We start from the raw sequence: 26,509 nt of genomic DNA on the forward strand, positions 1-26,509 counted from the left end.
TGATTGGCCTTTCCTTTAGTGTAGTTCCTCCCTTTACTAATTTTCATTGTTGTTTTTCATTTTCTCCTTATGGAATATTTTGCTGAGGATGCTCTCTAGTGTGGGCTTTCTCATTGTAAATTCTTTTAACTTTTGTTTATCATGGAAGATTTTTATTTTATCATCAAATCTGAATCTTAATTTTGCTGGATATAAGATTCTTGGTTAGCATCCATTTTCTTTCAGAGCTTGGTACATGTTGTTTCAGGATCTCCTGGCTTTGAGGATCTGGGTTGAAAAATCTGCTGAGATATAAATTGGTCTCCCCCTATATGTGATCTGATTCCTCTCTCTTGCAGCCTTTAAGATTCTGTCCTTATTCTTTGTGCTAGGCATTTTCAGTATAATGTGTCTTGGTGTCGGTCTGTTGTAATTTGGTACATTTGGTGTCCTATAAGCCTCTTATATTTGATTTTCCAATTCATCCTTTATGTTTGGGAAACGTTCTGATATTATTTATTTGAAGAGATTGTACATTCTTTTGGTTGAATCTCCGTGTCTTCCTCTAACCCAATAATTCTTATATTTGGTCTTTTGATGCTATCCCATAATTCTTGAATGTTCTGCTCAGAGTTTCTTACTATCTTACTGTGTGGTCAACTTTATTTTTAAGATTTTATACTTTGTCTTCATTATCTGACACTTTTTCTTCCAAGTGATCTAGTGTGTTGGTGATGATTTCTATAGAGTTTTTGTTGTTGTTGTTTATTGTTTCCTTCATTTCAAAGATTTCTGACTTTTTTTTCCCAGAATCTTTATCTCTTTCTTGAAGTAATCTTTTGCTACCTGTATTCGCTCCTTTATCTCTTTGTTGGAGTGATCAATTTTTGCCTGTATTTTCTCATTTAGGTCTTTCTTGAATTCACATATCATTTTAATTATGTATATTCTGAGCTCCTTCTCTGACATTTCATCAACTGCACTATCCATGGATTGTATTGTTGTAGTATCTTGGTTTGTTTGGCACACTTACTTACGCTGTTTTTTTCATGTTGCCTATGTGTCTTCTTCTCTTTCTTTGTCAATCTGAGGTAGTGCAGTTTCTACCCTTTCAGAGATGGGGCTGAAAGGCTGGGCCTTATAATGGCTTTGGGTTGCCTGTTCTGAGATGCAGCTGCTTCTAGGCCCTGTCTGTTGTCACAAGGTGGAGGCTACTGTGTGGGGAGGTCTGGCTATTGCACTGTCTTCAGTGTCCCACAATGGAGGTGGGGAGCTAGGCAGGGGCTCCCAGGTGGCCCAGTGGGTGTCCTGGGCCTGACCTGGGCAGGAGCTTCCAGTGTGGGTCTGCTGGTTGGTGGGATGGACTTGGGGCTTACCTAGGCTTGGCATCCAGAGGGGTGGTGGAGGTAGTTCTAGGCCCAGGTCTGGGCTCTGGAGTTGGTCTCCTGGTCAGTGGGAAGGACTTGTGCCAAAATGGGCCTGTGCTTCTGTGCAGGGTGTAGAGGTGGTCCTAGGCCTGGGCCTGGATCTGATGTAGGTCGGCAGGGGCAGTCCTGGGCCAGGGCCTGAATTCTAGTGTGGGTCTGCTGGTCAGCAGAGCAGACCTGGGCCTAATCTGGGCCTGGGATCCTACAAGGCTCCCGCTTGGTTTTAAAGAAAACACGTTCCACCCTTTCCTTCAAACTATTTCTACCATATTATGCAATTTCTCCCTTAAGTTATTTTTCTTTTATTTTGAATGTCATGGGTATATTTATCCTAGAGCCAACATTTGAAAAAAAATTTAGACTCTCATTTGGAGAAGAAAAATGACATGGATAAATCACTCTCACAAGTGCCATTTAATATTGAATAAGAATTTCTAATTAGTGAAATAAAAAATAAAGGAGAGATAAATAATATAAAGATTGAAAGGAAGAAATGAAAATGTCATTATTTTCAGACAACATGGTTAGTATTTAAAAAATAAAATACATAATTTACCAAGTGAGTTTAGGAAGTTTTTTGACAAAAGATAAATATACCAAAACAACTGCATTAATTAAATGCATTAGGAATATAAAATATTTGAGCATATATCTAATGTAAGAAGTCTCCATAGAAAACAATAAAGCAAAGTTTAGAGAAGTAAAAGAAGATACAAATAATTAGAGAGTTAGTTGGTGCAAGGGTTGAAAAACTCAATAGTTTTAATATGTCTTCCCAAATTGATAAATTAATTTAGTATATTACCAAATTAAATACCTGAAGGCTTTTGGAATTGACAACCCAATTCATATATATATATAATGCAAAGTGCCAAGAATGTACTAGATAAGTTTGAGGAAGAACAAGATGGAAGGGCTTCATGCAGATTACATCAAGAGTTATTATAAAGCTATAATTAAGATATATATTAATAACATGAGATTGAACAAATTAGGCCTTCGTATTGGATAAGGAAGCTGAAAAGTGGATGCATCCATTGGAACATGAGATGGTCAACAATGTAGCACTATAGAACTTTAGGGTCTTGGTGATAATGGTTTGAACCACTACATATTTAAAAAAAATGAACTCCCAATACAAACCCTACTTTGTGTAATATAAAAAAAAATCCAGATAGATTATACATACACATTAAAATAAAAGAATAAAATTTTTAGAAAAAATTATGTCCTATGTGTGTAACAGTAATGAAATTCGAATACTCATAAGCAAAAGTCCTTTGCTTATTGCTATGGTTTGAATGAGTCAAATCATAGCACAAATTTCATGTGTTAGAGACCTCATCCCTCAAATATGTTTTAAGTGATTTGAAGGTGATTGATTGGGTCATGGGGGCCCCCGACCTTATCGATGTAGTAGTCTATTCATGTATTTATAGTTTAATGACTACATCAGTCAGCTTTCTATCACCATAATGAAATAACTGGGATGATTAACTTATAAAGAGAAAAGTTTTATTTTGGCTCATGGTTTTGAAAATTTTGAGTCAAGATCAAGTAGCCCTTTGCTTTGGGTCTCTGAAGAGAAGTAATATATAACAGTAAGAGTATGTCATAGAGCAAACTGCTCATCTCATGAGCCAGGCAGCAAAGATAGAGGAAGAGACTGGGGTACACAGTCACCTTTAAGGGCACACACTGAATGACCCAAGGATTTCCCACAAGTCTCCACTTCCTCAAAGTCCCCAGCACCTCCCAGTAGCATCACTCTGGGGACCAAACCATTGACAAAATGAACTGTGAGCAACACTACCAATATTCATAATACAGCAATGGATTTATGAGTTTTTGAGGTAGTGGCTTTGTTATAAAAGCAAGCTGTACCTAGCACATTTCCTCTTTTTGCTATGAGGACTTGCACACTGTTATGCAGCAAGAAGGCCCTCATCAGATGCTGAGAAGATGACAGTGCCATATGTGTGGGCCTCATAGCCTTCAGAACCTCTGTTCTTTGTAAATTACCTGGTCTTCAGTATTTTGTTATAGCAACAGAAATGGACTAAGATATTTACTAATACAATGGGAAATTCAAATTGTGGAGCTAAAATATCTTAAATACCATATTGATCTCCAACTTTTTGCCCTTATAACTTTTGCTTTGTTTCATTTTATGCATAGGGCCTTTTCTCCAGGTGGACATTATAGCCACCAGCAGTGTCAGACTCATCTCCTCTGACTTTGGCAATTCCATTGAGGAAAGATATTTTCTTTCCTCCTGATTGCAGGACTTTGATTTGCATATTGATAGTGAATACAGTAAATTGTCTACTACAGGAAGGCCTTGATTTGCTCAGCCAAGACTCTGTTCCAATAGTGGGACAGGACAGTATTGTTTCACAAAGATGACAAAAGGTGGAAGAGTATTTTTTTTCTTCTTTTTGTTTATAGGAAGCAATGTTAACCACTTAGGTTAAAAATGAAAATTACGAAAATAATTTTAGGTCCAAAATGTCTCAATTCTCTGTAAGAATAATATAACAGAGTCAAAATTGTCCATGGAATGTTTCATGTAATTTTAAATACCACATACATATTTTTAATAAATATTTCTATATTTTCCATGAGTATAATGAAATTATAGTAAGCATCTAATATGTGCATTTACTATATACATTATAACTAGTCTTTATGATAAATCTTAATGATTCTATATGCTTCTTTGAAGAAGGAGAAAAATGTCAATGTAGCTAAACTGTGATAAGAATCCAGATTTGCCTTGATCCCCCTCAACTGTTGGTTTTTCAGTATAACCAATTTAATCTTATTGGAAGATTTGTCATATCAAATAATAGCTAATAAATAATACCTATCAGCAAATATCACCAGATAGTTTTGTGATTGATCATAAAATTGATCATAAATTTAGAAAATAATTAAGATTTACATACAAATTTTAACTCACATGAGGCTAATTTTCACATATCAAATTTAGAGTTAGATTGCACATAAATTAGCAGTGACAAAGGATAAACACAAAAATATTAAAAACAGCATACATTGTGTTCCCTGTGACTAACAAAATATTATTTACAGATTTGGTTGCTGTGGTGATGGTCTCATATGTTCATCTTCATCCAGAAATCCAGCAGAGATTTTTTTCTAGCAGTATAAATAAATTACAAATTAAAAAAAATCTTATTTTAAGAAGTTACTTAATTTTCATGAATACAGAGAACATTCAATTATATGTAATTACTTTACATCACAGTAATAGAGTAGTAAATTAAAAGGTATTAAAATCTGTAGTCTTCAGAGATTTGATTTGGAAGAGAGGATTATTTTCTCCTTGATACACTCTGGACTTTGTATATTCCTGAAATGATGTGGCTTTATTCTGTTGAGGTTGGGAGGCTTGTAAACTTTCATAGAGCTGAGGGCACAGTTATAACCACCAGCTTTTATTAATTTTTTTAGTGCAAAGTCCAAATATAAAGAATTTTGCTGGGACAGTAAGATCTCAGAATGGCAGTCCAAGAGAGAGAAAAAAAGTGAGCAAAACATTAATTCAATGAGTTACAGCTAAACTATTGGTCTCTTGCTGTCTGAAATAGCCATTTGAAGCAAGAGAGTTTTCCTGTGTGATGTCAGGCTTTCATTCTTAAGTCTCAGTTCCTCTTTACATCCCATTTAGAGATTTGATTTGAAATTTCTGTTGAGATTCTAACCCTTATGCATTTATAATCCAAGGCTGTTTTCAGTTACATAACTTTTCTTCCTTTGCCACAGTCTTACAATTTTCTTGTATTAGTTTGAACAGCTAGAACATTTAATTTTGCAATCCATATTTAATTGAATGATGGATTGACATTATTTTTCTTTTTATATTTTTTGGTTATTTGGAGAAATCCACACACATTTGTTTATTTTGACAGAAGTAAACAATTTTCCTTTGTTTTCTTTTTTCCAGGTCATCTATCTAATTACCTTTATCCTGTCAGGGCTGAAATTTCTTGGTTCAAATTGTTGTTAGGGTCTGAAAATTTCTAATTGATCAGTTTATATGTAGACTAACATCCCAATTTAGCAACTGGCTATCTAGTAATGGCTTTCAAATGCTTATGAGGGATCTTTTAATCACTGAAATTGTGAACATTTCCAATTGTGTGTGAACATAGCTGCTATTTCTGTCAGTTATTTGAAAAAGTAACTATAGTCAAGGATCTTATCTGGTTATAGTTAAGAAGTTAGGAGAACCTTCTCTTCACTTCCTAACCCCTACACCTGACCCATCACTCTTCTTCAAATGATGAAATATTTGGCATTACTTAGTTAGAGCCTAGTTTTTACTGACAGACAGAGAAGTCTCAATGAAAATTTCTTAAGAAAAGCCACTCTGAACATTTAACTTCTTCTATTTAATCTATAGATATAGTTCACTTTCCCAACCTTCCAAATCCCCAAGTTACTGAATTTTCTGTCAATATCTTTAACAATTAGCAGGCAGAAAGGCACTTTTAGCAGAGCTTTGTATATTGCATATCTATTCTCAAATTGGCTAATTCTTGCCTGATTTCATCCCGTTCTTTCAGTGTTTTTCTGAAAGCAATGACAAGTAACCAACACAAATAAATGCTCTTGACATTTTCTAAGTGTCTTCTAGATCTTGAGATTTGGAAAGTACATTGCCAGTTTTCCAATTTTTTTTCCAAATGGTTTGCTATGGTCTGATAAATTCCCCATTTGCAATAGCTGTTTCTTAATTGCATGCTGTTCAAATCTCACATGAGCTCTACATAATCTAAATTTTTCTGTTTCTGTATTCCAGTTCTAGGTACCACCTTTTTTATTCACTAGAATATAACTAATGGGTACAGAGGCTTCAATGAAAGGAAAGTTTATTTTTCTGTCATATAGCAATATTGAGGTGGGCCCAACAGGACAGATATAGATCAACTTCTATCACAAGGTCAGCAGGGGACCAGGCTTTTTCCGTATCATTGTGCTGTCATCCTTCATCATAGTCAAAGTGTCTATGAAATCCACAGAACATAACAAGTGCACAGATGTAAAAGTAAAAAGTTTCCATTCCAGGTAATGCTAGAAATGAATATTAAATTTACACGCATGCAATGGTCTATTAGTTGTGTGATTAGGTTTGTTATATTAAATAATTAGCAAATATCATATTGATCATTACACTTGGTAAAGATCTTCTTACTCTTATCCAGTCTTTCCTTTCTTTAAAAAGTATAACGACAGATTGGACGGGATCAATAGGAATATTCTGCACAGTTGCTGTCCTAGGTAGTAGGGTCAGTTCTGATCTTACTACTGCTTATGATATGAGCACTAGCTATTTATTTGCTTGAATTAAGAGGGATTTACCTCTCACAAAGATATTCACAGAACAGTTACATGTATAAACACAGGTCATGAATGGTGGCATTAGTAAATGGAGAAGCTAAAGCCAGGAGAAAAACAGTGAAAGAGGAAAAAACGGTGAAAAAAGAAGAGAGACTAAGAGGAAATGAGTGAAAATGAGTGAAATGAGTGAAGATCTCCTCCAGCTGTTTGTGTGCTTCTTTTCTTCCCAAACACCTCTTTGCTATCTCCATTCCCATAGATTGTTTACCATTAGTCAAAAAGTCTACAAATTATTTATAAAATAAAAAGTAGAAAAAAAATGATGTAGTATTTGTATTGCATTTCAGGGGTACCATTTTGCCTAAGAAATGAAACCTACCTTTTTTTTTTTTTTTCAGAATGGAACAGAAAGGAGCATCTTAAAAGTGATAGATTCTGAATGAAAATTCTCTTTCAGATAAGTAAATGCTTCCTAAGGGATGGCATAGAAGCCTATCCATTATATACAATCAACAAGAATTGGAAAACTCCAACATTCTTGTGAAGAAAAAGAGATGAAGAGCTTTACTGGTCTTGACTGAAGAGTGCAGTGGTATTGAACAGGCAGCATAATAAGAGACTCCTTTTAAATATAAAGGTCAAATGAAACTGACTTGTGTTTATACATGCAACTGTTCTGTGAGTATCTTTGTAAGTTTCTTTGTAAATCCCTCTTAATTCAAGCAAATAAATAGCTAGTGCTCTTTATGGTTATGCTAAAACAAAGACACAAATAAAATAATCCTGAGAGATAATAATGAATCTGCTATCAAATAATCACATCAATTGTGGATATAGATTTGATTAAAATTTAAATCAGAATTTTGTTTTTAATATCTAAAATGTAATTTTAAAGGAATTTTAGACCACCCCCATATTTCACTGAAATTATAACTCTTTCATCTCCGCACTTTAAAACATTATAGATAGTCACATCGTGATCACCTTAAGTGTCAAGTGAATTATTTAGAGATGTGATCTGTGACTTGGTGAATCATTAAAGTCTCCTTTTTTGTGACTTAATTTTTCTCTCTTTGGAACAGAAATAACACATGTTATATTTTGATATAACACTTATTGTTAAAGACAGAAAGAAACTAGTCCATGTTTCAAATCATCTCAATTTTTAAATAGATTATTGCATTTTTGGAGAAATTTTTGATTTAGAAGAAAGTTGAAAAGATGGTACAGAGGACTCCCATATTTCACATTTTTTCTCCTATTAATAGTACCTTGCCTTAGTGTGGTACATTGTTACACTTAATATAAAATTAGTTTATATAGTAATTGTAATCAAAGTTCATAGTTCAGCCAGATTTTTTTTTTTTGAGGCTTTACCTAATTTTCCTTTCTATCATAGATCCTATCCAGGATACCACAGCACATTTAATATTCTTGTCTCTTTAGGCTCTGTTTGTATGTGAGTTTCTCATACTTTTTTGTTTTTGATGTCCTTGAAAGTGGTAAGGGGTACTAGTTAGGTTACTATATGATTTCCCTGTCTTGGAATTTGCCTAATATGTTTCTCATGGTTAGACTGGGATTGTGGATTTAGGAGAGGAAGAACATAGAGGTGCATTTCCATTTTTGAAATATCATATAGCTAGATATATAATTTGGTTTGTTTGTTTATTTATTTATTTTCTGAATGGGAGAGTTGTCCGTTCTACTTCACTTACTAATTTATTCAATAATTTATGTATATCAATATGGACCTATAAATATTTATTTCATCCTTTGGATAAAAATACAATCATCTTTGATTTATTTAGTTGCTCAGATTGTTCCAGTCCTAGAATTAGTCATTTCTTCAAAGATCTTGGTTGGATTTTTTGGAGAATAGCGTCAGAAGATAAGATCTGTGCACTAGGTAGGCTCAGTGACTTGGGTATTGTTTCTTTCAGGTATTCTCAGCTGAAAAAACAATGACACATATGCAAATATGTTAACTTATTTATCTATATCTATAAATATTACCACATGGAACCATCTTTCCTTTCACCATATTCAAATATAGTCTAATTATATTCAATTCCAATTCCAGCATGGATCATTCTAGACACCTTCCCTTGCCTTTTCCTACCAGCAAGGGACTTGGCTCCAACCAGTGGCTTCATTTTTATTCAGTTGTTCAATTAGAGTGTAGATGAAGAGCAGTATTAAGATTGTAGATTCCTGTCTGTTAAACAGCTTTACCCACTAAGATACAGTCCTTAAATCCTTAAGTCCTTTTGGCTTTAGCCCATTACAGATCTGCTCATTTCAGATCTACTCATTTTTAAAGTGACTTTAAGTTACTTTCCTCCCATCTTCCTTAGTGAGATTGTCTCATGTATTTATAACAAGTTAGAATCTCTTGTCACAGTCTGAATTCCTTCTTGACTGAATTCCCTCTGACTTCCTAAATTTTTGATCTTTTAAATTCACCTATATTATAGTTCGCTATAAAACTTTATGAATATTAATAAGTGAATAATTTCATACAGTAACCATTACAATATCATATAGAATGATTTTACTGTCCTTATAAATCCCTGTGCTCCACCTATTTATCCCTCCACTGCCACAAAGTCCTAGGCAACTTTTTATTTTGATCTTTTTATTTTCTTCATAGTTTTGCATTCTCTAGGATATCATATAATTAGACTTGATTCTTTTACTTACAAGTAATATGAATTTCAGATTCTTTCACATCTTCTTATGACTTGATAGCCCTCTTCTCTTTATAACTGAGTAATATTCCATTTATGAATATATCACAGTTTGCTTACATATTCACCTGTTGAAGGACATTGTAGGTGTTTCTGCTTTTCAGTGATTATCAATAAAGGTGCTACAAATATTTGCATGCAGGTTTTTATGTGGAAAAAGTCTTCAAATCATTTGGTTAAATATCTAAAAATTGGATCATTGGACCATATGATAATTAGCCTTTTAGCTAAGAAGTTCCCAAATTGTCTTCTGATGTGGCTGTTTCATTTTGATTTCCCACCAGCGAGAATGAGATCTCCGATTTGCTCTATAAACTTGCTGGCATTTGATGTTGTCATATTTTAAATATGTAGTGATATTTTATTTTTATTTTAATTTGAAATTCCCTAACTCAAATGATATTGATCATTTTCCCATGGATAAAAGTGTGGTGATAAATTCTATATATCAACTTGGCTAGGTTATAGTACCTACATATTTAGTCAAATAAAATTCTAGAAGGTTTTATGAAGGTATTTTTGAGTGATTAACATTTAAATCAGCAAATTTCTAGAAAAGCAGATTATCCTCCATAATGAGGATGGTCCTCATCCATTCAGTTGAAACCTTAAGAAAAAGACTGATGTTCTTAAAGAAAATGAAATTCTGCCTGCAAACTGCCTTCAGACTTGAACCGCAACTCTTACCTGAGTTTCCAGCTTGCTGGCTTATCCTATAGATTTTGGACTAACCAGTCCCCAATAGTATGAGCCAATTACACACACACACACACACACACACACACACACACACACACATTCTGTTGGTTCTATTTCTCCGGAGAAGACTGACTAATGCAATAATTATCTATCCAGCACTGAATGTAAAAAAAAAAAAAAAAATAGTTCATTGGTAAATTCAGAGAAATCTGATGGACACAGGCACTTAGACACTTGCTGTAGCACAATTTCTCTTATCGATGTCAGTAGCTTCTGTGCTTTGTTTCTCAGTCTTGAGTACCTCTCATTCATGTTCAGCTTAGCATAGACTCAGATATTCCCCAACTCCTGTCATAGCTCTAAAGAAAGAATGTCCTCAGTGGTTTTTAATTTATGTGTCTTTTAATTTTCTTTAGCAGCCTCAGAAGTAATTACTATGGGAGGCAGACCTGATGTGCTGTGTAAAAGGAACTGCTGATGCAAATAGGCCTTCGGTAGTTAGGCATTGTGATGTGCAGGGAGGGAGGCATTCCCAGTTTCTATGATTAGGTCTCAGTCTCTTAGCCAGCCTGCGCTTTGGAATGGTTTTCTCAAGTCCTTTTCAGTTCACCCCATCCCTCTTAGGGTGGACAGGTTTGCTAGAGTGAGCTAGAATGAAGTTATTTTCCATCTCTCCCCCATGGAGGGCTACAGCTGACTGGACTTGGATATTTCCCTTTCCTTGTCAGTTAAGCTCTGAGAGTACCCCAGCAGGTTAGGCTGTAGAAAACTAGCTGCTTCTTTGTGAAGAACAAAGTCCTCTGGTGTATAGTTTTCTTTTCCCTTGCTGGGAGCATAAGGGAATTTTTCTGAAATTTACTGTGGGAATTTGGTTGAACTTCTGGAGGTAAATCTGGAAATATTGTAGGGGTCCTTCTGAAGCTTTGAAGTCTTAGACTTGTCTCCAAAAATTCATCACTGATAGTTCAGGCTTTCCTCCTTTGGGACTGGTTGCTGTAGTGAATCTGTGCCTGTGAGCAGTGACTCCTTGTGTGCCTTTATCTGTCTTTGTAGACTGGGGAACAGCAGCTTACCCTGTGCCCTCCTTTTACAAATCCAAAAAAAAAAAAGACTTGATTTTCTCAGTCTGTTCAGTTTTTTAGTTCTTCTTAGGATGAAGTGGTGACTTTCAATCTCCTTACATTTAATATTTAAAAAACAATAATGAAAGCAAAGCCCTTTTTTTGACAAGTTGTTACATTTCAATTAAAGTCCTATTATTACCATGAACTCCTCTCTCTCCTCTCTTCTCCTCCCCTCCCCTGCTCTCCTCTTCCCTTTCCTTCCCCTCCCTTCTCTTCTATCCAGTTCATTTTATTCCATCAATTCTATTTTTTAACAAGGTAGTAGTTATAACTCAATACATTTTTGATCTGCCGTTTGAAAAAGTAATGCTTCCTATATGCTAATTCATATTATTTCTGAATCTTGAAGTAAGAGTTGTTTAATTACTTCTAGTAGAGACCTTGTTTTGGTATTAAAATGATAACACTGAAAATACTTTTGTTATATAGGTATCGAAAATAACTCCAGTATTTGTTTTATAAAAATAAATTCTATATAACTGTAATATGTGGTTGTCTTGTTTTGTAACACTTTCTTTGAGCCACATTTTTTTTCTTCAAAATTTAAAAGAAGGACCAGGTGTGATGATGTGTACCTGAAATCCCAGTGGCTGGAGAAGCTAACTCAGGAAGATTGCAAGTTAAAGCCAGCCTCAGCAACTTAGTGAGGCTCTGAACAACTTAGTGAGACCCTGATCTCACAAAATTTTTTTTTAAAAAGGCCGAATGTGGCTCAGTGGTTAAGTACCCCTGGGTTCAATCCGTGGTACCAAACAAATAAACTAAATTAAAAGAAGATATAAAAAGGTTATTATTCAGTTCTTTCCAATTCTGATATGGATTAGATAAATTATATCACAGTTCTTTCTTTTCTATATCATATACTATTGTGTTCCTATAAGTAACAGTTAATTAGGTCTGCTTTCTGCATATAAGCAGTGTCATATGAAATTAAATGAAAAAGTCTTACTCTGAAAAAACAGTTCAAGAAAATAGATGTCAGCAATATATGAAAAGGTAATTTAGCTAATTGGATTAATAGGTATGTGTTGAAAGCCCACTGAAGATTTATTTACATTGTAATATGATAGGTGCCAACTGGAGAGAAAAGACCTATTTGTCCACGCATTAAGAAATTGGGAATGATATTTGTTTCCGTGAATTATTTCTTCTTGCTTTATGTATTTCATTTTTATTAATTATTATTATTTTACATGTATAAGGTTTTGGGATAAAAGGTAATATTTCAGTACATGTATGTAGTGTGCAATAACCAAATCATGAAATTTAAAATTATATCTCATTAAATACTTTAAAAGCATTTTGATTAACACAACATTGTATATGTTTATAGGTTTCAAATGTGATATTTCAAACTATGTGTGTAATGTGTACTGATCAAATCAGGTTAACTAACATTTCTATCTCCCTACCATTGCTTTGTATAGGAACCTTTGAGCTCTTCTCTTTTAGTTACTCATAAAATATACAATAGTTTTTCCTGAACTGTGGTCACTCTGTTGTGCTGTAGAATACTAGAACTTATTCCTTTTATCTAACCGGGCTTTGATACCTGTTATCCAACCTCCCTGGCTCTTTTCAGATCTAGTAATCACTACTGTACAATCTAGTCAACTTTTTAACAGCATGCACATATGAGAGAGAGAGTATGTGGTATTATTTTTCTGTGTCTGATTTATTTAATTTTCTTTGAGATATTTCTTTAGTATATTGTATCAGTGTATGAGAAAAATAATACAAAATGCTTCATTAAAAAGGGAGAGTAGAAGAATGCTGAGTCAAAAATTTGTCAAATGTCTTCTGATAGTATGTTTCTTAAAATTATTATTACAAAGTTAGATTTTTGTATCTTTAAATGTAAAAAAGAATTGTCAGCCTGATTGGATCATTACATATGGTATATGTACTAAAATGTCACACTGTACCCGATAAATATGTATAATTAATTTATGTCAATTTTTTTTTAAAAAAATTAAGAACAATTTAAAGAAGAAATTGCATTTGTTGTACACAGAATTTTCCCAGGGAGAATTTTTCTTGCTAGGAATCTAAAGGAAAAAAAAAAAAAGCAAGAATAACAACTTAATTACTAACTAAAAAAAAAAAAATCTCACTGTGAAGAAAGAAGTTATAAGTTCAGCTAAGGGTAGAAAAGTTTTATTTTTACATTTTCATTGTTTTCTTTCCTGACGGCTGGTGGTCAAGGTGGTATTATTGTCTGTGAAGATCTTTTGTTTTTTTTCTTTTTAACTTTAGAAGCAAGGCCTGTTGAAATAAATTTCCTACAAAGTATAGTTTCCATGGCAACAGTAAATGTCTTTTATTTTCACATGTACCATTTAGAATTAGTTGGCAATAATAATTATAGACCACTTAAGATAAAACATTTGCTGTACAGCAAAGACATGTATAAAGACAGGGTTTTCGAAATATTGCCCTAGTTTAGAGAAACTTGTTACTTTTTAAGGAAGATTTGATTTTCGTAGATAGATTTTTGAAATTCTATCTACTTACCCTGTGTAAGGTTTTGAGATGATCATTGATATATATCAAGGAATATGTTTCCTCCCATCATTTCAAAATCATTCTTGTTACCATATTTTTCATTCCCTTTTTTCCTGTCTTTGTATATTTGCCTTTGCCTAACTTTTCAGATCTTCTTTGATTCAATTATTATTTCTTTGTATATAATTTGGGTATTGTGCAATTGAATAACGTAGAAAATAAGTATATCATTATTATTTTAGTTTATTTACCAAAACTTCTTAGACTATAGATCCTTTAAAGAAGAGGAAATAAGATTTCTTGCAATTTGATGAAACTTCAAGGTTTTAAAACCCTTTGATCCTACTATCTGCTCCTGATTTTTACAGTAAGCTAAGCTGAAAGCTGCCAGCAAAATTCATACCACTATCTGAATGCTATGCTTGAAATTTCCTCCTTAAAATTTCTTTCACCAGAGTAATTAATCCATAACCCTTAAATTCAGCTTCACACAAAGTCTCAAAATATGGGCAAAATGTAGACAGACACAATCTTTGATAAAACTTATTATGAATGGCCTCTAGTCCAATTCCAAATAGAGTCCTCATACCCCTCTTAAAACTCACAAGCAGTGTTTCTACTGTCCCCATTCCTCTTGGCATTCTGGTCTTCTCAGTTCACACCAGAAAGGCCCATTAAACTTTGCTTACAACATTCTAAGGATTCTCCATCCTGTATCTCCAGTGTTTCCATAAATGGATCCTTCCATAAATCAGATCCAGATGATCAGATTAGTCACAGAAGTGACCCCCACTTCTTGGTTTCAATTTCTGTGTTAGTCAGCCGTTTGTCACTGTAACCAAAGTATCTGGTAAGAATGGTTTAGTGGAGGAAGAGTTTATTTTGGCTCATAGTTTCAGAGGTTCAGTCCATGGTGGGTCAACTCCATTGCTCTGGGCCTAAAATGAGGCAGAACATCATGGTGAGGGTGTGATGGAGGAGTGCTGCTCTGTTCATGGTATCCAGGAAGCAGAGAGAGAGGCAAGAGTCTGATGAAAGATGAAACCTTTCAGATTATGCTGCCAGTAACCCACACCCTTTAGCTATACCCTACTGGCCTACAGTTACCATTCAGTTAATCAATTTAAAATAGGATGGATGGTCTAGATTACAGATCTTCTAATCTAATCATTTTACATCCTGCATTAACACAGATTCTTTAGGAGGATAATTCATATATAAATCATAATAAGAAGGGTCAATAACTTGACATTGGTGATGTTAATTTTAAGATATTTATTGGAAATCTGTTGAATAAATACAGGAAGGTGAGAGGAAAGGTCTAGTTTGGACATGGAAATGTGGGAGCTGACCAAGTGCTGGTTATATTTAACCCATGAAACCAGAGTCTTTTTAAAAGGAGCAGTATCAATAGAGAGCAGAATAAGATGAGGATTAGGCCCTGACTCTCTCAACCAGAGAAGATTACTGAGCAATGAAGTAGGGTTGAAATTAGAAGGGTATAAAGGGCTTCAAGTAAAGGAAGTGTTTCAGAGAAGGGTCTGTAGTTAACCTGGTCAAATGCCTGTAAATCCCAGCAAGTCAGTAGGCTGAAGTAGGAGAGGGCAAATTCAAGGCCAGCCTCAGAAAATTAGCTAGACCCTGTCTCAAAATAATATAAAATAAAGTAAAATAAAAGGCTGGAGATGTAGCTCAGTGGTAAAGCACCCTTGGGTTCAATGCAGTACTGCAAAAAGAAAAATAAATGCTGCTGCTAGAAAAGACAATATGAGTTGTCAGCATTCATAACTGGATTTAGCAATGATGGGGTCGCTGCCGAGCACAAGAACAACAGGTTTTTAGGAGATGAGGGGTGGAAGATTGATGAAAGGATTTTCAGGAAAAAGAAAGAATAAATGTAAAAATTGAAAGACTGAGTATTGAAGATAGTGTCAAGACATTTTGCCATGAACAATAGTAGAGAATTGAGTGTTTTCTAGAGAATGAAGTAGACTCAAGGAGTTTATTTGCCTTTTTCCCCCCATTTTTTTTAAGATGGGAAAAATTAAATAATGTTTTTATGCTGATAAGAATGTCCACTAGGGAAGGCAAAAATTAACGGTGTGGTAGGGAGAAGTGGAACTTTTTGAAGTCATGTCTCAGAGTGGGAGAAAAAGTGGGAAGGATAGTTCAGCCCTTGCAATGGGAGAAAAGGCTCTGTGGAGACAGATGGAGGTGGGTGGATAAATGTGGGTGCTGGTTCTTGTAGAAAATCTCCTCTATGACTCAGTTTTTTTTTTTTTTTTTGAGTGAAAGAGGAATCAAAGGAAGCTGTTAGAAGTTTCCATTTATTTTAAGAGTGAATGGACTCAAGGATTGCAGTATGATTGCCTACCAGCACCAAGAACTGAAAAAGGGGTTGTAGACATAAATGCAAAGTGGGATCAGTCAGCATAAATTTTTTTTTAAACAAGCACAAATAGACTTTGGATTTAATTAGGGTTGAGGTATTGCCATTCGGATACTAGAAAGGAAGAGAAGGTCAGTGGAGGTGAGGAGTTAAGCAGGAGAGTGATCATACTATAAGGCAAGTGAGGACATGAATACCCAGGCTATCCCATTATTCCTAAAGATTTACCATGTAAGCAACGGCCTATGTGGCTTACAAGGAAAGCTCTCCTTATATGACATTTTTCTTCCATTTAGCAGTAAGGCTTGGAGAGAGGTTTGGGAGAGGGTGGTGCTTTGTGGGGGAAAATCACCAATGGAAACACTGGAACACATTTGTCAACCAACCAAATATGATTCTTGGGTCTCATTTAAAGAATGGATAAGACCCTGGAGATACTGATGGCTACTTTTAAAAAAATTCAAGCTTTTCATTTTAAAATGTATCAGAGAAAATATTTGTTAACAGTATAAGCTTACCTAATGGTAACTTTTTACTTAGATTACTTGGGTTGGCATAGATATTTTGTGCAGGAGCTGGTCAAAAAAATTTATGGAGAGTTAAGAATTCCACATGGAAACACATAACTGAGATTTCTACTTCAATGAATTTCTTTGTGTGTTATCCATTACACTTAATACCACTTTTCATTAAAATTATAACTGAAACAATTCCTTATATATGTATGTATGTATTTACACAGAGAAGAAAAAACACCATAAAACATGAATATGCTGTCACTCCTGTCAGAGATTCCTCAGTAAAATAAATATTTTAGGTACTCAAGTATTGGCTCTGTGCATTCGAATGTTTTTTAGTTAGTCTTTTCTGAATAGTTTAGAGAAAGACAACATTTCCTTATTGCATATTTCTAAACAAGTTAGATATTGTTTTATAGGAATAATTCTTAGATTTTTGAAGAATCCCCAATGTTTTAAAAATAATGAGAGGGCTGGGATTGTAGCTCAGTGGTGCAGTGTTTGACTAGCATATGCAAGGCCCTGGGTACAATCCCTGTCATAAACAAACAAATAAAATTCACAGTTTCTGCATTGATTTGTTACTTCAATTAAACTTTGCTTGCTTATATGTACATTTATTGAATAAATACACTGATGTTTTGTATAACAGAAAAATTGACTTAGCAATGATATTTTAAAACTGTTTTGAAGTGTCTATGTCTTGACAAAATTTTTACAGCTAACAAACCACATTTTATAAAACATATTTAGGATACCCTGTGATGGGGAAAATATATGTATTCAACTATTATGTATTTCAAAGACAAAATTTTTCTTGTCTAGTAATGACTAAGCTGTCACCACAACTTATTTTTTTAAAGCACCTTTTTCCCTCTGAGAATAAACTAATATTTTTCATAAGGTTCTCCATTCACAAAAAGTTGGCTTTCCTGCCTATAAAATGAATCCCTATGCATGAGTTGTGTAGGTAGAATAAAATCTATAATAAGACTTTAAGAGTATCATTTTCTGAGTCAGGTAGATTTATGCTCAGCAAAATTTAAATTTTTTATTATTTCAATTTTGTCATCTGTCTTCCTCTTATATCCTTGAATAAAATATTATATACGAAAGAACAGGAATTTGTTTAACAAAGACTCTCTAGTGCCCAACACTCAGAGGATCCTTAATAAATATTTGTTGAATTAATAAATATATAAAATATATATTTAGAAGAGTATAAGAATAGCAATTACATAACTGGGACATTTTGAAGATAAAGTGACTTAATACATGATGAATACAGACATAGTCCTGAATAATCTTATTGGGAATGTTCTAGAGAATCCACAGTAAGTTTGTTTTCCCCATCTGACCTTTATTGACCTTTTAGACTATGGATGGGATGTACACAAGGACGAGTGGCCCTATGCCATGCTCTAGCACCCATGTCTGTGGGTAAGACGAAAAATATTTATTCATACTCATATCTCCTAAAGATATTATAATATTTAGAAGTGCAAAATAGTCAAATGAATTAAAACACTTCAGTATATAATAAAAACTCATGCCATCAATGAAATTTTTTTTCAGAGCTTAAGCATGCATACCTGAAAACAGGAGGTAGTGCATGTGATATTTCATTGCTTTAAAGATATATATTATAAATTTTTACAGATCCAAAAATATGGATTTCTTTTACCATAAATGGCATCTTGTAATTTGGCACCTTTCTTTCTTTCTTGGTAGTTCATAGGATAGTAGGCTGTCTTAACATTCAGTTAACGAAGCATATTAGGGCAAGTATTAAAGCAATGTTTTTCTATATTTATTTCTCACCATTCACTACCAGCAATGAAGTTTCTGGGCATTTTTCTAATTTTCCTCCCTATGAAATTTTAGTATTGCAGATATTCTGTATGTATGTTTATGTACTATGTGTATATTTGAGCTTTATGCATAAAAAGTAGAAGACTTCCCCCACCCAGGAACCAATATTCTTCCCTGTAGGGGCTTTATTCCATACACTGAGAAAGCAGGCATTAAAATTATCCATTCCTTGTTATTATTATTATTTTTAAATTCTCATTTACTAGACTATTTGGAATCATGAGCTGGTTCTTAGCTTAAGAGTTTTGGGCTTTAATTATGTAACAGAATGTCTAGGAATTTTATTATTATCATGAATGTCAAAATGCTGTCAAAATGCCTGCAAAGTTTGAACATTTGCTATTTACCCCAACAGTCAAAAAGCTGTCCATAATATTTTTTTTGTTCACAAATAAAAGATCTTCAAGTTCATCCAATGATGTCATTCAGTATATTCTCATTTTATGAAATAAGACCATTTAATAATTTCAGCATATAAATTTAGGATGTCACTACTTCACTTTTACATATTCATGATGTTGAAGACATAATATATCCATAATGAGATATTTTAAAAACCATCTGATTTTCATAAAGAACTAAGAAATATGCTACTTTATGCTTAGCATATTACACTCAGCTGGGAGAGTGAAAATGTGCAGTTCTCGAAGTCTATGCAGACTCATCTTCTACAGTACTTAGCAGTCTAGTTCTCCCACCTGCAAGATTAATAATGGGAGGCAGAGCTTGATCCATTTGTGACTAGCGGTTTGCACCACATGGTATATAGGGACACCATCTATGACCACTAAGTCAGATTTTTCTCTTGCAAAGCTAATTGTTACTCAACTGTTTTAACTGATGGAGAAAGGAGTAATTTGCTTGGAGAATGTCTTTAAATAGCAAAGATGTTTAGTGTGTTCTTAAATGTTCAGTTATCTTTTCTCTGGTCTATGTAGTTTAACTGCCATTTAAAAAAATTAGAGGAGCAAAAACTTCTAAAATTGGTGATGTGTAAAACTTAACTTTATTATATGTATCACAATGATATTATTTAATATTTTGACAATTCAGACATGTGTATATTGTCTCAATTTATTTTGTTGTTCTTTTTGAGATTCAACTGTGTCAAAAAAATGTATAATTGCTATGGATTATGTGAAATATTCTAGGAGACCAGGTAAGATATCAGCAAAATTTATGATGTATAGTGTTGAAGAGATTCTTCATCAGTAATACAGATATCCATGTCAAGGCTTTATCAATCTGATTAATCATACACAACTTTTATAGATAAATTAGAAGTCAATTTAAAACCAGAAATCATCTCCCCCGCTGCTCCTTGTACTTGCTCTTTCTCTGCCTTTTAATCGAAGCATCTCCATTATACTCCGGGCATAGACATCTCTCAAGTTAACGCTGATATATGAGTCAGTGGCTATATTCTTGGTAAGCTTCTTCAGAGCTTCACGCTGTCTAACAGCTGCTTCCTTGAGTTTCAAGGTGAAGTAGCAAGCGGAGAAGCGATCATTAATAATAGCAATAGGCAAGGCCAAGACAAGGATTCCTGATAATATACACATGAAGGCCACAATTTTGCCCGTGGTAGTGTCTGGTCTAATGTCCCCATAGCCCACGGTAGTCATGGATGTTGTAGCCCACCACCATGCACAAGGAACGCTTGTGAAGGTTGTGTCAGGAATGCTTTGCTCCGCAAAATATTCTATGGTTGAAAATATAGAAATTCCCACAGATAAAAATAAGAGCAGTAGGCCGACCTCTTCATAGCATTGGGTGATTGTCATCCCAAGTGAGCGCAATCCTGCAACAGAACAACTGCTGTCAATCATCATTAGCATTCCTCCTCTCTTCTCCCTTCCCCCTCACTCCTTTATCTTCACCCACAAACATGCACTGCCCACATAATATTTCCCCAGCACTGGGCACTGTTTGGGGATACAAAGATGATTGTATCATGACCTCTTTTTTCCAGAATCATGTAGTCTAGTTGATGAGGACCGGTTCAGAAGGATAGAGAAAAATATAATTGGCTTATGTAATTATTGAACTTCTAAAATGTATACTTAAAACAGGGAGAGGAATGAGACTAATAGGCAGGGAGAAGGTATATGAGTGGAATTTTGTACTTTACACAGTGAGAGACCTTTGTCCTGTTGCATATAGAAGGTGCATTTGGTCAAACTCATATGTGAATGCATCATTTCAGACTTCTCTCTAAAACCAGTTTATGTTGTTTTCATACTTTGTGTGTATGTCTGCTTTGTCACCCTCTTGGTAAAGTTTAAAACAATCAGGTGCCTCATTATCTGAAAGCCAGAGGAAGTAAACCTTTTTACCATACCAATGAAATAAAGCAGCGCAAGCAAATTAGGTTTGACACAAGAACCTCACAGATATATTCAGGGGACATTCTTCGTTGTGTAACAGGTCAAGGTCCTTGCACTGCGAGGACACCCATTGAAATCCTAGTCCTTAATATCAAAACTACAGGGAATTATCTCCCTGACCACATAACATTTCTGCTTTTCTGTAAGAAAACAGTTGAATACAGAATGTTCCTCCATTGCAAAAAGGTACAAGAATGGAGCCACTGGTAAATTTAATCACTAGGAGGCATTGGAGGGGTCCCATGGCTAGATTCTGATGATTCATTGATCCCCTGGGAGACAGACCCAAGAGATTCCAATTCCACATGTGAATGTATTAAATCCTTTATAAACCAGGCTTTAAATTAACCATAGATCACCCTCCTAATGCTAGAGAGATACTTCTAAAAGTTCAAACACATTTTGAAGACTTGGCATCACAATGACATTGCCCCAGAAGTCCAAAGCATTACCTTTTAGAATCATTTTTTATTCTGATTAACTCACTTGAGATTATTCAAGATGTAGAATACTATTCATCTTCTCATTGTTTTGAATTTTGCTCTTCAAATTTTGAGATATTCTTGCATTATTAACCAGCTATTTTTAAAGACCAATGAATATTAATTTTGAGATTTAACTTCAAAAGAATATCTTTTAGAATACATTTATAATACCTAGTTATAAAACTTCCCTTGATGTGTCTATATGGAATAACATTTCTGAAGTAAATTGACAATATGAGAAGAAGCATTGTGTTTGTCTGAGAAAAGTGTTTTCGTTTAAAGATGAAGGGCTCTAAACAGTTTTGTTAAGAAATATAATGGGGGCTGAATGTCTACCATGTTCCATCTCTTAACTTAGATAATCCTCAAAGAAATATGACAGGTGTTGTCATTGCTGTACAATTTTACATATAAGGAGACTAAGGCATAGAGAGGTAGTTTTATCTAGTACAAAGCTACAAAACCAGGCTTTAAATTTAGGCAGTCTGGCCTTCTAACCATTATTTTGTAATACATCTTTATTCATAATTAATATGTGGGGATATATGTCATCTACCAATATATCTACATCTTGCTGAATGTTATGCTTCAGGAAAAATTATCAAATATTCATGAAATTGTCATATATTTTTAATAAATTAAGGCTTTATTAATGATTTATACTTGTTTATTACTGAGAAAGCTTTTGAAGAGGCGACGCTATGAAAATTACTATTATTTTCCTTTTCCTTTCTTTTGAGAAAAAAATGTGGTCTTTGCTCAGTGTTTTTAAAACTGAATCCTGTGAAGAGTTTATAAATACTCAAAGAAAGCATCCCATTATGTGTGTCAGAAAATGAAGAGCAGAACTTATAAAAGTAGTTAGAAACCCCATTATCAAATCCCTGGCTATGAGACTAGCTTAGAAAATACACACCAAAATTATATTAGAGTGAGTTCTAATTTACCATAAAGTAGTAGGAAAAAAAACACAGAGGTTTATTTGTCCCTTATATTTATAGGGAGAAACTACTATCATGGTCCCCTTTAGGTGGCTAGTCAGGGACATCTATATGTAAATAAGATTGGAAAAGGAATCTCTAGCCAACTCATTTGTAACAATATGCATTTGTATTAATATGTATTGTATTAATATGGCATCCCCAAAAGTATGGTCCAGGAACCACTGATATCAAATCACCTTCAAACTTATTGGAATGGATCCAACCCACATACTAAACTATCTTTCTGGGAGTTGGGGTTTAAAATCTAAATTTCAACAAGTTTGGGGATTCCTGCTTTCCCTAAGGTGTGACATAGATAACTTACATATTACTGCAGAATGTTCAACAGCTTCAGGACCAGCTATTGAGAACAACTGCATTCAAGAACTGTCTTTAATATTCTGTGTGACTTGCACTGATATCAACTATAATTTTCATGTATAATCATATGTATGTATTGTGTTGTGTGAAAATTTTTCTAGGGAATGTTCATTTGATTTTCAAAGTCTCTATAACACACAAAAAACTAATGACTTCTTATTTCTTCTCTCTCTGAAGAACAAGAAAATTCTCAAATACTAGCTAAGACATTTAAGTAGAGTCTTCTCTTTCTTTCAAAGTAATATATTTCCATTGCTACTTTAAAAATTAAGGAAAGGTCATCAGCACCTGGTTATCTCTCTTCCTAGTGATCAGGGAAGGCTCTGGAGGAATGACTTTTTCTTCTGCCATATATAACATATATGGCAGAAGAAATATATATATATATATATATATATATATATATATATATATATATATAAAATGAAGAGAGTGTGTGCACACACTTCTCAGGTGTAGACAACAAAACTAGCTTATGTTCCTAACATTATATAATTGCTGTGCATGTATTTGTGTGTTATTTATGCATGCTTTGTCTAAAACTACCTAGAGGCAGAGTCTTTAATTTTTGTACATCATCTTGACCTTAGGTTCCAATAAATTGAAGTTATCAAATAGTCAAATTGTTCCTCAACATCTTATGAAGAGAAAATGTGTCAGAGATACCTTCTCCTCTATATCTGCAATAACAACTTTTAAGATTTTGCTTCCCAGTATCTCTTAAGAGATCACATTTGGGTAAAGCATGATAACTGTCAGTTTCACATATGAATTCAGAGTGGCTTTCTTTGTACTGTGGTCAAATCACTAATGGTTGATAACAATGGCATATTAAAAAAGCATCAATGAAATTTGAATACCTGTGGAATGCCTGCCCAGTTTTAGCATTCGTAGAGCCCTGAGCAGCCTCAAAACCTGGACGATGCGTCCCACATTTTCCAGCTCTTGTGTGGTCTGGCTGCCACTCAGGCTTTCTACCAAGAGAGTGATGTAGAAGGGCAAAATGGCAAGGAGGTCAATGATGTTTGGCACCTTTCTCAGGAAGCGGCACCTGTCCCGCACACACAAGAAGCGCAGGACAAACTCCCCGGTGAACCAGCTAATGCACACATACTCCAAGATCTCCAGCAGCTGCAGGTTCAGCCAACTTAATTCAGCTGACATCAGGGCCATATTAACGATGGACACTGCCACGAAGATGATGGAGATGACCCCAAAGATTCGGGCAGCTGTAGAAGACCCAGGTTTCTCCAGGATATTCCAGAGCTTCTGGCGGACAGTGGGACAAGGTCCTTGTGAGAAGTCCTGTTCACTTTCATGTTGGCTTTCCTGATCATCTGTGTCCTTCTTAAAGTCTAGAGTTTCACTCAGCTCCTTTCTTCTGAAGTATCTTTTAGAGAAGACAACTTGGTGATTAGTTTAACTTTTTTAAAAAATACAGAAGTAGAAGAGAAACTTGACAGGGAGGTCATACTTTAATTTCAGTTAAAAAAAAAAGTCTATTCATACTTTACCCAGTTTGTCTCCTGCCCACAGCAATTGAGAATTTCTCACTTAGGATCATGATTTTTAAAGTGACATTTTCTTAGTAGGAGTTTATGCAAAAGGATTTTATACATAACAAAGCAACTGTGGATCAATGCATTTTTATTACCCATGTTCTGAAAACAAGAACAGCTGTTTGCCATATGGAACTTTGTTGTGTGTAAAGAAAAGTTATTCATGAAGAAATGCTAGCAATGGCAAGATAACAGCAAAGTCCCCATCAAAGCTCTACCATCATCCAGTGAAGGAACCAACTTTCCTTCTGTATTTAAAGCAGTTCTCTATGCAAGTTTTTCAAAAAGTTAGTGTCCTAGGTTTAACAGTGCTCCGTACCAACACCTTCACCTTTATATTTCTTTCGAAGCACAGCTTTTCTGACTTATTCTATCAATCACCAAATGTTTATTGCAAGTCTTACTTCCCTTATCTTTTACATGAAATTAGCATAACTCACTCAAACAATAGGGACAAGAAAGTTCAAAAAGTTGAATTCAAAATCTGGCTTTCCTGCTTCCCAGCCTCACAACCCCACCTCATCTTCCAGCCCAGAGGCGGCCACACCTATTCATAGGCCTGGTTTCAGCGAAGCTTACGTAAAGCCTCACATCTTTACCTGTGCCTTCCTCTCTGCATCACACCTGCTTCACGCCCCCTCCTTCCCCCAGCCACCGCGCCTCACGGGTACCTGTCCCTGCAGCAGGAGTCGATGCTGAGCTCGTCGATGCCCCAGTACTGGATCTCCTGAAGGAAGGACAGGGCGCACAGCTGCTCCATGACGTGCAGTCGGCCGGTGCGATAGTAGTGCAGGACATAGCGGAACGCCTGCGAGCTGCGGTCGAAGAAGTACTCGTTGTCTACTGGGTTGGCGTCGTCGCAGAGCTCTAGGGGGCTGGGCGCTGCAGCCAGGGCTCCCAAACGGCGGTAGGAGGCCACCACCACCGCCAGCTTGCCAAGGCGCGTATGCGGGAAGCAAGACAGCGCCTGTTGCGAGAGTACGAAGCGGCTGCCGCCTACGTTGACCGTGAAGCAGTCCCCAATCGCTAAGGGCTCCCCTTCACCCTCGCTGCAGAAGACGCTGGAGTCCAGAGAGGCCAGGGAGCAGCTGTCCAGCGGTGAGCCCAGCGGCGTCCGGCCGCTATGAGGCAGCTCCATTCCCGCCGCCACTGCCTGAGGGCGCCACAAAGTTGGGAACACGCTGGAAGCCTCGGTCCCGCGAGGGCGGTGGCACGGCCCCTGGTGACGGTCGGGATTTCCCAGCCTCCCGAGGGAGGTGCCTCCCACTCGCGCACCCCTCCTCGCTCCACCCGCTGTGCTCGTTCCCCTTCTTGTCGCTAGGGAGCTGCGAGTGCGCGGTAGCAGCGCACAAGTGGCAGAGCTGGGAGGTTGGGAGGAGAGGAGAGGTTTCGCCAAGGGAAACTGTTATGTGTAGACCCAGCCCAGGACAGCTCCAGGAAACACAGCCAGTCGCCGTGGCTCTTCCCGGATGTACGCACCCCTCCGCCCCCAACTCTGGAGTTGGAATCCCCATCTTCAGTAGCGCTGCTGGGAGTGCGGAGGGGCTGGGGAAGGGAGTGGGAGAGGGAGATGTAGCTTGGAGGGGGAAGAAGGAGGGTTGCGTACTCTTAGCCTGGCACAAGCAAAGGCTATGGCGAGACTCACTTCTCCAGGCAGGAGATCAAAACAAAGTTTAGAAAGCCGAGGAGGTGGTAATTGGGTCTGAGTCCTTGCTAACTTGAAGGCTTGTATTTTCCCCTTTTCTTTCATTGTAAATATTGTAAAGTCTCAATAGGGGTGTCTGCTCCAGGTGTGAGCGCGTGGGGTAGGGTACCTGTAGACCTGGACTGCAACCTTTCTTCCCACTTCACTCTTATTCCGGTCTGATTTGTTATTCCTGCTCTATTTTCTTCTCCCTCTTCCTTTAGTCACCCCGCTCTGTTGAGATATAAGGCTAATATGATGCGTTTTAATTAAAATCCCAGGGGGTCACTAAGAACCAGAGGTCATGATTGGGAGCTCCCACCCACTGGGGTGTCCATCCTACAATGAAACACTATGCACTCTTAAACTTTCCGGGAGAACAGGCTCTCAGCTTAGGAAAGGA

General features: G+C 35.8%; 1 protein-coding gene across 1 annotated transcript; it reads right to left on the bottom strand.

Annotated features, from left to right (window-relative positions):
• Positions 1-19,916: 19,916 nt before the first annotated feature.
• Kcnv1 (potassium voltage-gated channel modifier subfamily V member 1) lies at positions 19,917-25,560 on the bottom strand. Its single transcript, XM_076836313.2, has 3 exons — positions 25,094-25,560; positions 23,724-24,253; positions 19,917-20,428 (listed from the first exon to the last, which is right to left on the bottom strand). The coding sequence occupies exons 1-3, from the start codon at positions 25,558-25,560 to the stop codon at positions 19,917-19,919; spliced, it is 1,509 nt and encodes a 502-aa protein (XP_076692428.1).
• Between the last annotated feature and the right edge of the window lie 949 nt (positions 25,561-26,509).

The sequence above is a fragment of the Callospermophilus lateralis genome, chromosome 16 (genome assembly GCF_048772815.1).
Source record: "Callospermophilus lateralis isolate mCalLat2 chromosome 16, mCalLat2.hap1, whole genome shotgun sequence".
NCBI lineage: Eukaryota > Metazoa > Chordata > Mammalia > Rodentia > Sciuridae > Callospermophilus > Callospermophilus lateralis.